The sequence below is a fragment of the Morone saxatilis genome, unplaced genomic scaffold (assembly GCF_004916995.1).
Source record: "Morone saxatilis isolate NCDOM2014 unplaced genomic scaffold, NCSU_SB_2.0 Contig3, whole genome shotgun sequence".
NCBI classification, from domain to species: domain Eukaryota; kingdom Metazoa; phylum Chordata; class Actinopteri; family Moronidae; genus Morone; species Morone saxatilis.
This window is the reverse complement of record NW_023339873.1, coordinates 2,901,383-2,916,855: the sequence shown is the minus strand read 5'-3', so window position 1 is coordinate 2,916,855 and position 15,473 is coordinate 2,901,383. Positions and strand designations below refer to the sequence as shown.

General features: G+C 43.2%; 2 protein-coding genes across 2 annotated transcripts in view; both read left to right on the top strand.

Annotated features, from left to right (window-relative positions):
* Nucleotides 1-26: 26 nt before the first annotated feature.
* rpia (ribose 5-phosphate isomerase A (ribose 5-phosphate epimerase)) lies at nucleotides 27-7,101 on the top strand. The gene is made up of 9 exons (XM_035673972.1): nucleotides 27-288; nucleotides 925-985; nucleotides 1,278-1,333; nucleotides 1,561-1,620; nucleotides 1,859-1,923; nucleotides 2,008-2,076; nucleotides 2,833-2,974; nucleotides 4,297-4,396; nucleotides 4,518-7,101. The coding sequence occupies exons 1-9, from the start codon at nucleotides 97-99 to the stop codon at nucleotides 4,613-4,615; spliced, it is 843 nt and encodes a 280-aa protein (XP_035529865.1). The 5' UTR covers nucleotides 27-96; the 3' UTR covers nucleotides 4,616-7,101.
* Nucleotides 7,102-8,488: 1,387 nt separating this feature from the next.
* The window catches only part of eif2ak3 (eukaryotic translation initiation factor 2-alpha kinase 3), a 32,039-nt gene continuing 25,054 nt past the window's right edge, over nucleotides 8,489-15,473 (top strand). The window contains exon 1 of the mRNA XM_035674001.1: nucleotides 8,489-9,025. Within this exon, the coding sequence (XP_035529894.1) occupies nucleotides 8,718-9,025 (308 nt within the window). The 5' untranslated portion in view covers nucleotides 8,489-8,717. The remainder of the gene's footprint in view (nucleotides 9,026-15,473) is intronic.

The window sequence follows — 15,473 nt, the reverse complement described above, 5'->3', positions numbered from 1 at the left end:
TGTCTGTCTCTCTCTCTCTCTGTCTGTCTCTCTCTCTCTCTCTCTCTCTGTCTGCCTGTCTGTCTGCCTGTCTGTCTCCCCGCTGTGGGCCGGGTCATGAGACTCCAGTGCTGTCTCTCCTTCAGAAACCTCTCCGCTGTCTCTCTCTCCTCAGCACCGTGGAGGCGCGCGGCTGCAGCAGCTCTCGGTAACCGGAGACACGTGTGTCGGTTCGGTCAGTCCGCCGCGAGCATGGCCGAGGAGGCGAAGAAGCTGGCTGCGTACGCCGCCGTGGACAACCACGTCCAGGTAGCTGTCGGTGTGTCGGTGTGTCGGTGTGTCTGTCCGGTTGTCCGGTAACATGCAGACAGAGAATGTGTTCCTCTTTATTAGCCACATGCTAGCTAAGTTAGCCAGCGCAAACACAAAAGGTGGTCATGTAGCCTAGCGTGCTAACTTGGTGCTGTTATCTAACTTGCACGGTTTGGAGGGGAATTAGCTCGGTGTTACGCGTGCTTGTCCCGGGATAGTGGGGCTAACTTTGTGCCGCATTAAGGACTAAATATAACGTTATGTTATTACAGCATGTGTCAGCTGCTAGCAGGACAGAAACAGATGAGCTAACGTGTGTTCAGGATTTAAAACTGAGAGAAGTTTCCACTGCTGCTGGAATACGTTAAATAATTCATAATGAACTAACAGTTTGTCCTCCACTGACTCTGCAGTGCAGCAGGAGTTCATTTAGAAAGCTCATTTAATGTCAGAGACACCGTGTGAACATCTGTACACACCTGCAACACATGCTGCCCTTATACATGAAGGTGTGTTTATCTTGTGATGGATGGATTTATGTGTTGTGGGAAACAAATTTAACATGACGTGCTGTTCATTACACTGTGTCCAGGTGTGCAATGTAACGTGGTTTGAATCCCTGTGTGTCTCTAGAACAACCAGGTGGTTGGAGTGGGCAGCGGGTCGACCATCGTGTATGCTGTAGACAGATTAGGTGAGTGAACTTTAGATGTCATTCGTGAGACTGCTGAGGTCTTTTAGATACTAACTTGTTTGCAGTAAATGGAATAAAGCGCACTGTTTGTGTGTTGATGCTTTATGTTGGTGCTCTTGTGAGTTTTGGGAAGGTGGAGAACAAGTTCATTTCGAGCTTCGTACTTGAAGTTTCATGCAAACATATTTAAACATATGCCTGAATGTCCAGTAGAGTATCAGCTTTATAACCCATATGGGTCCATTAGCAGGAGCCTAATGTGTTTTAACTTTGTGCATGTCGTTTATTCCAGCTGAGAGAGTGCGTCAGGAGAAACTCAACATTGTGTGTGTGCCCACCTCCTTCCAGGTTGGTTGGAGACATTTTAAGTTACACGACTTCTAATGGTTTTCCTCCCGGTGGCTTAATGCTGTGTGCACAGTATTTGGCAACAAGCATGTGCTGCAACTTTGCGGCTTTGAATGCAACTCATTACCACTCTGTAATGTCTAAACGTATAAATGTTTTTCCTCTGCTTTTTGTCTCTCTTCTCCTGCGGTTTTCGCCCGTCCCTCCCGTCTCTCGTCCTCCCACAGGCCCGTCAGCTGATCCTGCAGCACAGCCTCACGCTGTCGGATCTGGACAGGCACCCGGAGGTATGACGAGCTCTTTACAAATTAATCTGAAAGCCTTGGAAATGAGTAAGGGCCACAATATGTTGGCACTGGAGCGCTGTCAGCTTGAGTCGGAGCGCTGTGAAAATCACGCCGTGCAGCTGCAGAACAAACGTGAACGGAGCTGGCGGTTGCTGCAGAGAGTGAATCAGTCCGTTTGTTGTTGCTTCTTGCTTTTGTTTGCTGCTTGTGGAATAACGTTGTTTTTCCTCACACACAGCTGGATGTGGCGATTGACGGAGCGGACGAGGTGGACGCAGCTCTCACGCTGATAAAAGGCGGAGGGTGAGTACAGTTCAATACACACAGCAGAGCTCTAACAGCGTGTCCTCTGATTTCTGTCTCACTCGTCCTCTGTTTGTCTCACAGCGGCTGCCTGACTCAGGAGAAGATTGTAGCCGGCTGTGCGAAGCATTTTGTTGTCATTGCCGACTACAGGTTGGTGTTTTATTTTAGTTACCTGGAGTGTAATTCCTAGAGAGAGTGTGATAAGACTTTTGCCAACCCTCAAAGGGGGGGGGATGTTTCTGTGGTTCCTCACTGAAGATTTGTTAAACGTACTACAAGGAGTTCCTCAGTTTCATACTAATGCCTCTACATTTCTTTATAGTTATTCTTAATGTCCGCCACTGGGTTGGATTCAGTCGGATTCCCTTTTTCTCTCACCGCTTTTGACCACAGGGGCCGCCACAGTCACCACAAAATGAAAGTTTCTTGTAGCTGCTTTAAAATCTAGCCGCATCAGAGGCTGTTTTCTGCCTCACAGGTGGTAAAATAGACTTTAATTGTGTCTTTGTATTAGATTTCATTAGCCGAGCAATGACAGAGCGAATCCTTGAATGTTGTGTTTGTGTGGTGAAGGGTTGGTAGCATTAACTGCAGCAGCCACTGAAAGTTTGAAACAAAAGGAGTAAAAGTGTTTGTATGATAAGCTTGTTGACTGTCAGTGTACAGTGCGCTTCAGGGTCACACAGGAAATTGGACTTTAGAGGACTTGTTGAATGTTATTGTGCTTTCACACAGATTGAAACCACATCACCTACTCTACATCTTAAATATAAAATCAGTCAGAACAGATCTCAGATGAAATGTATGTGGTCTGTAGTTTAATCTGCATCCGTGTGTGTGTGTGTGTGTGTGTGTGTGTATATGTGTGTCCAGATTTGGTTCTTACACTCTGTTCTCTCCTCCCAGGAAGGACTCCAAGGCTCTGGGCCAGCAGTGGAAGAAGGGAGTTCCTATTGAGGTGATCCCCATGGCGTACGTTCCCGTCTCCAGGACGATCGCCAGGCGCTTTGGAGGGGAGGCCAACTTACGGATGGCTGTCAGTAAAGCCGTAAGTGGAGGATTGGCTCGACTCTTCCTTCTGCATCCAACACTTGTCTTCATACGGCTCTCTGTCTGTTACAGCAGCAGTGTAGCTTTTCCCCTGTGTGGCTCTATTTGTACTTTTAGTTTTCATGCAGATCCTCACTTTCTCCTCCCAGGGGCTCGTAGTGGTCCCGAGGTCCAGGATGAGAATGATGTGTGTCTTTCATGGTGAAATTAAAACTCTTCCCAGAAAGCATCAGAGCAGCTCAACCACTTAGAAACCACTTAGTTTATTAAAACATTTAATCTGCATTACATTGTGTTTTTTTTATTGCCCTGAGTGTTTTTTATACAGATCTTAACTTACAATATGTTGTACTTTTACATCTTTATGTGGCAATAATGGAATCAAAGTAGGCACCATGTGTAACTACATTTTTCTGGACTCGTGTGTGAGCTTCAAGTACCCTGTGCACTATCTGACCTCTTGTAGCGCTATGGAGCTGTTTATTCGTGAGGAGGGCCCAGTTTGGTTTGTCTAGTGCAGTACACACACACACACACACACACACACACACACGCTGGTGACATAACTCACAGATCCACAGGTGGTGGTAAGACATGCTGCAATGTGCCAGCAATGGTGTGGAAAAAGAAGCTAGCTCGTAGACATGGATGTGAAAAAAACAACATAATCTTTGCAAATGTTTTCTGTGGAAGGAAATCTGCACATTTGTTCGACCTCAAAGACACACACACACACACACACACAACACAAACAGGGAAACTCCACAGTGCACCGTTTAAGAGAAAAGCTTGTGGCAACAGTGGAACAGAGCAAAGTTTACACTGAAACAAGACGAATATAACACCTACACACACACACACACACGCACACGTATCTGTCTCATTAACAGTCTGTAGGGTAGAACTTGTTTGTTACTCTGGATCTTTATGTTTTACTGTTGAGCCTGGGAACAGTCTATATATTAATGAGTGGACAAGCAGCAGTCTGTTGATCCAGGAAGCCTTTATGACAACAGACCTGCTGTTATTTCGTTAACACTTGCCTCATAGCCACACATGATCACTTAATTCGTACTGATTACAGAAGTCAGGCCACGTACAGGTTGCTTCTTTTTTTTTTTATTGGAAAAGCTGTTGACAAAGTTGAGATAATTTTATAAAAAACAGCTGTTTGTAGATGAACTTTTCTATTCCTGTCTGGAGTCAGAGTGCACCGTTCGGCTGTTCAAGCAGTAACACTGGTTCGTCTGAGATTACAATTGATAGGAACTTGGGGATGTTTTTGTTCAGTGACTGAGTTTGTACCCGTCTGTCTCTCAGGGTCCTGTGGTCACCGACAACAGCAACTTCATTCTGGACTGGAAGTTTGAGCAAGCTCAGAACTGGAAAGAAGTCAACACTGCAATCAAGATGATTCCAGGTGAGGAGCTGGCGGAGCACGGTTGTGTTTCTGTGCAGTGTGGGTTTGGTGACGGTGTATCCTGCTGATCGGTCACCACAGACAAACACTCGCTCAGTGTCTCTCTCCGTGTCGTCCTCAGGTGTGGTGGAGACGGGGCTTTTTGTCGGCATGGCTGAGCGCGCCTACTTCGGCATGGAGGATGGAAGCGTGCAGGTTCGGGATCCTCCAGTCAACTGAGGAGTTTCGCCACAATCGCCGTCTCTCGCCTCCTCTCCAAATGACCTCACCCTCTCCCGCAAGTGCCGTGTTGATGATTTACACCCGGTCTCAGACTGTGTTTGGACAGAGCTGCACCTCCTGCAGCTCTGGACAGAACTGTAGCAGGGAAGTTTTCACACATCTCAAAACCAGATCCAATTCAGTATGTCTTGGTTTTTCTTCTGCAGGCGGTGCTTCTGATTCTGCCAGTTTTAAAGTGCCTGATGAGCAAAATCAATTGCATCTGATATACAGTTTTTTATTTTTTTTCAGGCTGTTATTGTTCAGTTTGGCTGCCTGGTCTCACTGGGCATGTTTCTCTTCCTGTAATTAGTGATGTAATGAGTTTGACTGAATGTCAGTGTCCTGAATCACTGCAGCGCTACAGAATGAAACTAAGGTGTGCCTTTAGATTTAATTTTAAGCCCTATTAAGAGAAATTACGCCATTAAAGTTACATTTAAAAAGCTCATAATCATACGTCAAACTATTGTCGTCTGCTAGGCTGCTGTAAGTCCACCAATCAACACATCAGAAAAGTGATATGCCTTCAAGTCTTTTTGTTTAATTAAATCACAGAAGGGGGAGTGATACGAACTGTACACTACAACATGAAGTTTTTTTTTCAGGAAATTAATTTCTCTAATTAATATGCTAATTTAAACAGAAAAAGGCAGAAAATTAATGAGATCGTTGACAATTTAGGGAAACCCTGTGGTGCTGGTATGAAGCTTCCATTATGTGGTTATTGTAGTAAGAAGACACGTGACACTGATAATACAGTGTGTGTGTTTGTGTTTGTGTGGTATATAGTACTGTAGAAAGGAAGTGTGCAGAATGTACCAGCAGGTAGTGTTAGCTCTGCAGCTAAAGGTTTGAGAAGCATCAAATATAAGGAAAAGGTGAAATCATCACTGTGAGGCAGCAGCAGCTTTCTTTGTGCTCCTCGGTGTAACTGAAGCTCCTGGTTTTCTGCTCCGTTGTCACCTTGCGTGTCCTACAGCAGTACTATCAGTTTGTGTCAACATAGTGATAAATCATCTCAACTGTTCAGCTGCACTTGCCAACAAATCTACACCCTCCTTACTAGGTATTACTCTTTTCCTTTAATTGTTTAAAACAACTGCACAGGTTACAGCTATACAATTTCAGGATCTTAAACTGGAAATAACTCCATTCTGTCATGTGATTCCTTTTTAAAGCCGCAGTTCGCAGAGCTGTCTTGAACATTTCTGATGTAGTTTTACATTTGTTTATTTCACTGTTCAATGGGGTACAAACTCATGAAGTGGAAGTTCTGATGTAATTCTCTTTGACTCTCTGAGTGAAGACAGTGGAAATGTTTGTGGTTTCCTCTCAGTTTCAACAGCAGTTTCTGTAGAGGTAGCCAGAGGTGGGGGGGGTTTAAAGTCCGCAGCCTCTCACTGTTGGACAAACAAACAAACCACTGAATGTGTGTTCTTTCATGCATGTACCTCCTTCCAACGTGTTTGTGCCTGTAACTTTGCATGACAATGTCTCATTCCTTACACGAGCCAGCTGGTCACAGAGAGTCTTGTGCCATAAACTTAAATCCAAACGGTTATAGAGAGACGTGGAGGACGTCCTGAGGTAATAGTGATGGGCAGTTGCGTCTTTAACATTGTCACAGTTAAAAGTGAACTGATGTAGCTCAAACAAGAACATTTTATGTGCCTTGGTACGCCAAAGCAATAGAAACACCTTTTCTTATTAAGATGTAGCAGAATGAATTGATGATGTAGCTGATCATATTGTTGGAGCAACACCGCAACAAACTGCCCCATCAAAGACATTTTAGTATGTAAAAATATGAGAAATGCAGTAGTTAAAGACAAAAGATGAATCACAAACATGCAACTTCAAAGGCGCTCTATAAGATCTTATGCTCAGTGTGCGGCAGATATCAGGGAGATAATGTTTCTTAACTCTACAGCACAGTGCTCTTCTTGAATTGTCTAAAAATACTCATTGTTCCTTCTCCGGTTTCAAATTGTTAGGTTGTCTTTCTTCACACTGAGGACAAGTTACTTCACTGTCCAGAACAACCATAATTTGTTCGATTGTATGATTAATGTCTTTAGTTTCACTCTGCTTTCGGCTCACGATGCCTTACACTCTGGTTTGTTTTTATATGTACAGCTCTGACAGGCTCAGGAGAACATCAGTACTGGGAGATTTAATACTATCAAGCAGATGCAGTTTGCTGACACGTTAGTCCACAAGCCACTGTTCTTAGGTACGAGCTCACTCTGTGGTCTCAGTGGCGTGTAGACAACGTGAAAGTGAATGCGGCCCAGTTTGGGTCCAATACAAGTTGTACACCATGTTGGGTATTTTTGCACCAGCAGTTCTTTTTATTGCTTTCCTTACCAGTTGACTGTGATAATGATTTTGATGTGACGGTACTATTTTCTCTGTCAAACAATACAGGACCAAAATGATAACAGCACGCCTCCCTTGTGTTATTTCTGGTGGTGAACTTTTCTTCTCGTTCTATTAATAACTTGATGATGTGATACACAGACACTTTCCAAAACTAGAAAAGAAACAACCAGTCGATGATTCAATTAGGAAATAATGTGGGAACAGGTTTTATAATCAATAAATCCAAAAACATTCACTGGTTCTAGCTTTACAGATGTGAACATTTGCTGGTTTGCTTCGTGCTCTATGGTAATAAAGTGAATATCTTTGAGTTTTGGACTGTTAAATCAACCTAATCTATCATTTATAAACCTATGCATTAATCAACAAAATAATCACCAGATGAATTGATAATGACAATAGTTGTTAGTTGCATCCTGTATCTGTTGAGGTAAGTGAGAACATTTTCCATATTTTGGATGAACCCCTCACATTTTCCGAGTACAGAAGATTCATTAAAGTTCAGTACTTTCCAGAAGACCTTGGAGGTGCAGTTATCCTGTGTGGCCACTTGGGGGCGCTAGAAACACAAGCAGGTTGATTGTGCTGCAAGGTGTACAATCGCTGCACAGCAAACTGGGTTAACAATGACCTTATATAGCACCCAACATAATGATTAAATAAATCCTAGAATAATGAGCAACTCGCACAAATTCTAATCTGTCAAATAATTAATATACATTCATAAACAAATATATATTAAAAAACTAAGGGATTTGAAAACTTAGTTGTTTTCATTTAATGTATATCAGTTTTATAAGCGTCCTAATTAAAAAGTAAAGTCCCTAACGCGTTCAGAGCATGTATAAATAAAGGAGGGTTTTTTTTTTTTATTTACATATATTATGTCATAATGTTTGTTTATCTGAAAAACATAACTCGTGATCAGGAACAGGAAATGTACCTCTCGTCAGTGAAGCCACGTTGAAGCTTTCATATCGGGCCGTCTTGACAACTGCTCTTGAGTGACAGCTGGAATATCCAATCGGATGCTTACATTCAGTCCGCGAGGGCAGACGTCGACCAATAGCGTTGCCGCTTAACGGCGTCGTCTCTCTCATTGGTCGAACGACGACACATCCCACCAATCACATGTCCGCATTTGGCATTCGCCATCGGGGACTTTTTTGCGTCACCTTTTTGCTCCCGTTGCGTGTCAACCGCCAGTGCGCGTGCGTCGCTCCGACAGACAGCGGGTTAGCCAATCAACGGCACTGTTTGGGGGAGGCTGGAGCGTTCTGATCCCGCCCCCTTGAGCGACAGGCGTCTGATCCAATCGCACTCTGCTTAGTATGCGAGTGTGCGTGATTGACAGGAAACGGTCCAATCAGAAGCGGGTACATGACATTTTAACGTATGTAGCGATTTTATTGTCCAATCCCAGTGTAGAAACAAGGCGGGACTTATCGTTACCAAGGCATGTCTTGAGTGAAGTATAAAGGGAATAACATGGTGTCCCAGTGGCTGTTTATGTTTACTTAAAGGACCGATTGGAAAGGGCGTTTTTCAAGACACAGCGGAGTTTTCTTTGTAGTTACAGTTTTAATTTTTTTGCACTTTTAAGTTTTTTTATGTTAAGATTTACAAGGCCAGTGGCATGTAAATCTCATACTTCACTAATGTGCCAGTCTTACAAATGGAAAGGGGGCTTCACTTTGGAAACGTGAGCATTTCCCTGGTGCTCCTGCTGTTGCTGAAAGCGCTGCTCGGATTCGGGACTTCGGGACAAACTCAGGGCTCCGCCGCCGCCGTCGGGAGGGAGCCGCAGTCCGCCGCCCGGGGTTCAGGGTCGACCTCGGAGGGAGATGGTGACAGAGTCATGCAGCGGGGCTTGGGGAACGTAGGCGGCCCGGTCATACTCGCAGACGTTACCGTGGAGGACGACGAGAACGGGTCGGCGGGAGAGGCCGACGAATCACACGGAGAAAGTAACGGACCGACAAGGTAACACACAGCCAGCAGCCAGACACCCATTATCGGACGGTGTGACATGCGCGTTGAACCACCTGCACACACACACACACACACACACCCCAAAACAAAAAAGTGAAATAACTCAAATACACAAAAAGTATTAAAAAAAGAAACGTGTATTATGAATTAGAGTAGCTAGATAAAATGTCGATGTTTAGCTGTTTTTTAAGGTAACGTAAAGTATCGATGAATATATGAAGATATGTTAATCCGCCTTCAGAAGCGCAGGTCAAAACTTGTGGATGCGGTTGGTTGTGTTCCTCCCTCCCCCCCTACCAGACTTGTTTTAAAGCGTATTATCTCAGCTTCTACCCCCCCTTTATAATATTATTGATGATAAATTGTCGTGGAATAAATGTTAGGAGCTGTCAGAGCTCAAAACATTTAAAGAACAACATGTCGACGCCAGTTTGACTTCCCATAAATGGCGTTAGAGTTTACGACTAAAGTTTGGATGAGCTGCGGTTAACTAGAACTAGTTGTTTTTTGTTGTTGTTGTGGTTATTTTGCATGCTTGTCTTAACATGCTGTGACAAATTAAAGTTTCTGTGGTATCAGTCAGGGCAGTTCATCGACCATAAAGTTTGTGAGGGGCGTCCTCCGTATGAGGCTGAAACGTGCCCCGGTTGTCGGTGTTGTTGTTGTTGTTGTGTTAATAAAGTAAATGTGTTACCTACAGTGGAGATACAGGCAGGGTTGCTTTAAAAAATGTTATCCCATATAATTACTAATTTACCTGGTAAAAAAAATAAATAAAAAAACATAAAATGTAGTCTGTAAAGTAACGTGATTAGTTTTCGTTACTTTTGGATTACACCAAATATGTAAAACAGGAGAGAAGAAATGTCAATAAGAAGTATTGAAGAAGAAAATGACTGAAACTGCTATAAAATCCCTATTTTTACTAAATATAACTGTAATCTTGTTGCCTGTTTTTCTGTAACTAATGGATTACAGTTACTTTTTTCCCCATGTATCCTGATTACATAACTCCACCGGTGCAGTCTGAGCAGTTGGTTCAGATTATGTGATAAATAAGCATGCTTGTGTTTCCTATCAGTGTGATGTGATGGACCCTGCCTGCTCTCCTCCTTCGGTCTCCGTTTGCACTGTTGAGTTAATTTGCTTTCCATTTATTATCATACAAAAATCCCATTACATGAAGGAGGAACACTGATAGCATCCTCTCACGATCCACTGCTTATCTCCACAACGTCAGGACTTCGTAGCGGAGAAAAGTTGAAAGAAAAACGGATTATTTTTTTAATTAACCCACACTTAATTTTGGGGATTTATTAGAAGAAGCGAGTTATAATGTTGGTGGCGAAGTGGCTCTGCAGCACAAAGATAGAGATGTCACACAGGATCGAAAGTGTTTGACTCCTCGTGTTGAGATGCTGTCTCTGTTGTTGTTTACTAGTGGGCTTGTATTATTGTCCTAGACAGAGACTTTGGCATGGACATAAAGTGAAAGCAGTTGTTGTAAATGGAAAACATTTGGTGGGTGCTCTCCTCACGTAGCAAGAATACAAATCAAATATGACAAGTGCATGTTTTTTTTTTGTTTGTTTTTTTAAGGACAGACTGTCATGCAGGCATGTCGCTGAGCTGAGAGAGAGAAATAAATCCCCAGAATCCTGTCAGTCAAAAGTTTAGGGCTTCACAGCGTCCACAGGTTTACCGAGCCCTGTTAGACCTGCTGCTGCTGCCCAAAGTGAGCTGCAGTTCTTGGCGCAGTGGGTACGGCATTGATTTTGTCTTCCTTGGTAAACAGTAGGTTTGACGCCCACCTTAGATGTTTGGCGCAGTGTGTTCTTCATGATGTTACTCCTCTCTGCCATGTTATTCTTTTTTTCTTTCTTTCTTTGAACCCAGACCGTTACAGATAGTTTTGACTGAGCCTCCAGAATCATTCTCATAATAGCAGGTTTTCTTTTGCAGAAGCACGTAAGCTCCTTCACTAAATTATTCTCTGTGTAGTAATATAAACGTCCTGTCTGCTGTTCAAGAGAAAGTTGGATCGAAGTCAGTCATAAAATTGAAAACCTCGTTAAAGCCATACCTCTTTTTGAAAGTGTTTGCTACTCTTTCTCACCTCCACACTAAAACCTGCTGCCGGTCTATCTACTAGGTGGTTAAAAAATGCAGCACATGTTCCATTTGCCGTCAACTTCTTTACCATTGAGCCTCACTTAAAAGCTTTCTGACAACCCCCCGAATCATCTGTTATTAGTTCCTATTATTGGGGATGCCATACAAAACCCAGATTTGTCACAACAGGGAGCTGCTGAGCGCACTTTGCAGTCAGTCCCACGGAGCTCGAGTCAAGAGGAATAGGTGTGATTGGTTGTCATGTTATTTTGAGCAATTGTGTAAGAGAGAGGAAAAAAAGATGTTTGCCAGAGTACAACCTTTGCACTCTCAAGTCTTTCCGCCCAGGACACAAACTTATCAGGATAGCAGTGATGGCGAACTGACCCCCGGTGTAAGGGAGACACAGCGGAGGACTTCAACATGTCATCTTCAGCACGGTATGAAAAGGGAATCGAATGCAATTAGCAGAGCAGTTTTCTCCGATAGAAGCGGCGCTATTCCCTCGCCGGGCTCCTCGGCTGCTGCAGGAAAAACTCCTGAGTGTCATCCTGCTGCTGGTCACACCCTGGCACTGCTCACTTTCACTCCTGCGTCTGTTCCTCTACAGTACCTGTGTCGGCCACTTTCTGTTGGATTCTGCTGCGTTTTCCTCTCCTCCTTTTCTCACTTTATCAGTCTGTCTCTCCTGATTTCTCTTCTGTTTTTATCATGCTCTTTCTTCCATATTCACAGTTTGTCTGCCCAGACTTATAGGCTTTGAATCATCTCATAGCAATGTCTGTTTGGGTAATATGTTTAGTTATACGTTATCCATGGTATTAAAAGTATTCCTTTCCCTCTTTTTTGTTGTGGTTTCTAAAATATTCTATAAATATTGTTGAAATATTGATTACCTGAATAATAACATTGATATAAGTAGATTTTTTCCCCATATTTTTTGTGAATGTACACAGCACCACAACAACAAACAGTAACCCTGATCTGTAAAGTCAGAAAGATGAAGAATGAAAGGCAGACACAGCAAGAATGATACAGGTGAATTATTCATCAAAAAGCCTGTCTGTAAAACAGCAACAGATATGTAAAACATGACAGCTTTTGCTGAAATAATAAAATAATGAACTAATGAAGGTTTCCAGTTTTTCCAAGAGTCAAAACACAGCAAGACAGTATCACACCCTGTCCGTCTCTCTGTCTGTATGTCTTTGTTGAAGTCTCTCTGCCTTGCATTTATTCTCTTTGTCTCTCACTCGTATTTACTCTCTCTCTCTCATCTTTCCCTCCCTAATGCTCTCCCTTACCTTCACACATACACATTGCTTTTTAATGTCATCCCTTGAGTATATACTCTACTCCGTGCTCTGTTTCCATCCATCTGTCAAGAGAATTGTCGCTGAACTTTAGACATGTCACAAGAAACAAAACATGATTTAAGCATGTTTCCCTCCAGATGGACCAATTTGAACAAAGGAGTCCTCCTAAATGTCACAAAGCACATTTACAGTGGAAGGGAAAAATGTCGTTGAAGAATCAATTCATTCTGAGTGGAGTCTAAGTATCACTTTAGCAGAGAGTCTTGCAAAAGGCAGTACTGTAAACACAAAGAATATCATGGTTTGTGTTGATATTAGAGCTTTTGAACATCCAACGTAATGACAGTGAACTTTTAAAATAGCAAACACAGAGATCTATGTCCAAACTAAAATTATAAATAATAAAATTAGACACTTTTTGGAAAGTAATCGCCCAGCATTAATTAAGTCAGCCTTTTGAAAACATGTCACCACTTCCTTCAATGACCTTTTAAGATTTCACCTGCAACCGCTGCTGTTGTCCAAGTCAAACAGACCAGGTCTTGTGATAATATGTGCCACCCTGTGACAATAATAATGAGAACACACCCGTGACCATTGTGGCTGGAGAAACAACTTCACAGAGATGTGAATAAAGTCACTATTTTTTCTTAAAAAGAAGAAAAAAATCAAACCAATGAAGCACTTATTCCACTTTTAAAAAGGATCCTGGTAACTTTAGTGCTTTGTGGACAATATTATAACTCTCGCAGCCTGTACCTCTTTGTGTTTTAAAGAGACTGGACCTCCAGTAAAGCCCTTTTTATTTCCTTCCAAATAAGATTTTCGAGTGGAGCACTTCAAACACAGACTCTTGAAAACATTTCATGCGGACAGCTTGAAAACCCGTCTTATGCTCAGATGTCAACATTTTTAAGTTTCTGTCAGATGCAGTTGTTTTTCTCCCCCGTTCCCTCCCCCGCCCCTGTATCCTGTAATCTATAAATATTGTAGATGTTCGCTTTGATCCGGCCTTCAGTTGTGACGAGAGCTGCTGTCGCGTGGGTTGATGGCTGTCACCTCACCTTTAACGCTGCCATCTTTAGGTTAGAAACTCTACTCTGGAGATGTTGTGTTTACATCTGTCTCAGCGCATGTGTATATATATATATATGTGTGTGTGTGTGTGCGCATACATGTTTGAAGCCTTTTGTGTATGTGTCTGTGTGAATCATGTATGTGACGCCGCTGCCAGGTTTGATGCCTCCGCCAGTGAGCTCTCCGTCGGGGCCTCCAGCACCTTTGGGAGCACTTGGAGGTGAGAGGAGAGAGGACAGCAGCTTTGTTTGAACCTTCTACCCCCACAGACACCCACCCCCCTACCCTCTGTACCCACCCAACACAGTACAATAAAAATTACAGTCCACTCGCTCCTTATACACTAACCAGACATGCCCTTTCTTTTGTTGAAAGAAGCCCCCCGCCCCCCACCCCCCCTCAGGGCCCTGTAGCGGCAACAGCTCTTCTGGGCCGCCGTGCTTGCCGGCTGGCTCCCACCAGCCTACTGCTTAGCAACAGCCAATCGGCCAAGCCAGGCGACTTGTCGGCCAATTGCGTCGTAGAGAGGGGCTAGTGCTCAGAATTTGAGTTGGCCGCATGGGTCTGGCTATAGTTAGGTAAAGGAGGAGGAGGAGGAGATATATTTTTTTGGAAGGGGAGAGTTCATTTCCTTGTTGTTTTTTTTTTTTCCCCCTCTTACTTTGTTTCAGGAGTCTGCTCTCTGTAACCAGGGAGATGTTGTGGGTTTTATTAATAGAAGTTGTCCCCAAAATAACAGGTCAAGATGAAAATGATTGAACTCCCTCTGGGAAGTTTGAATTGAGCACTTTAAACAGTTCTTGAAACTCAGTCCTTGTGCGGAGAGTGTTTTACGTTGGAGAGGTCTGAATGTAAAACTCCAGCTGCTAAACTTCACTTCAAATAAGCTTATATAATCTCTTTTAACCTATTTCATCCTCATTGTCTTTTTCCTTATGCAACCATGTTTTTATTCGTGTCTGGGGCTATTTGTTCTTATTTAACAATGTCTTATATTATTGTTCTTTGTAATAATGCTGTTGTAAAGTTTAATGTGCACAAGGTGCCTAGAAATGTGCCAGCAGATGTTGCTGATGTTGGGATGTGATGACCTGTAGTGTCTTTGTAGCTCCAGACTTTCTGAGCACTTGATGCTTTCTGCAGTGTCTGGGAAGTAGAAGTGCTTGTGACTCATTTAGACAAGATGTTTTTCAGGTTGTTTCATAACCATGTGTAGTGACAGAAATAGTAACCAGTCTTCATAAATGTGATTGAAAAACAATGCCGCCTTAGAATATTATTATCAAGAGGAGGGAATTTATTAGGTCAGTTGCTATTTTGGTAAGTCGGCAAGACCCATCCTGCAGCACTGCAGTATGGGTGGGGCAGAGGCAAAAAGGTGGGATGCTGAGAGAGGGAGGAAGGGAGGGAGTGGAGGATAAAAACAAGGAGTTAGCTGGTAGTTAGTAGGACCATGCTGTCTTGTTTTCACTCTCGATGGCTCCTCACTGCTTAGCAACAACGAATCAGATCCTCGGATCAGAGCTGTAGCTCAGCCAATCAGCCGGCAGGAGCGTGGCGCCATACAGTTTGGATTTTACCACGTGTGAGATGATACGGGTTGGAGAGGGGAGCGCACTTGTGCAGGAGGAGAGAGAGGGTGATGGCAACACTTTTAAACGATGTGTGTGTTGTTATGCTAGTACTAGAAGTTTTTTTTAAAGCCACACCCTTCGCTCTCTGCTGCGGTGGTCTGCTGCAGTGACCCTGACGCATGTGAGGTTGACTTTTAAAGCAGGTCTGTCACTGTCAGGCAACTGGGACAAAGTCATGAAAAGGATCACTTGTTTATTAAACGGGTTAGAGAACAGTTATGTAAAACTTCACGTCCCATTAAGCTGTGTTTGAGTACAGGTGTTATGTCATCTGTTATCATTAATCTGTCTTTAGGCTAA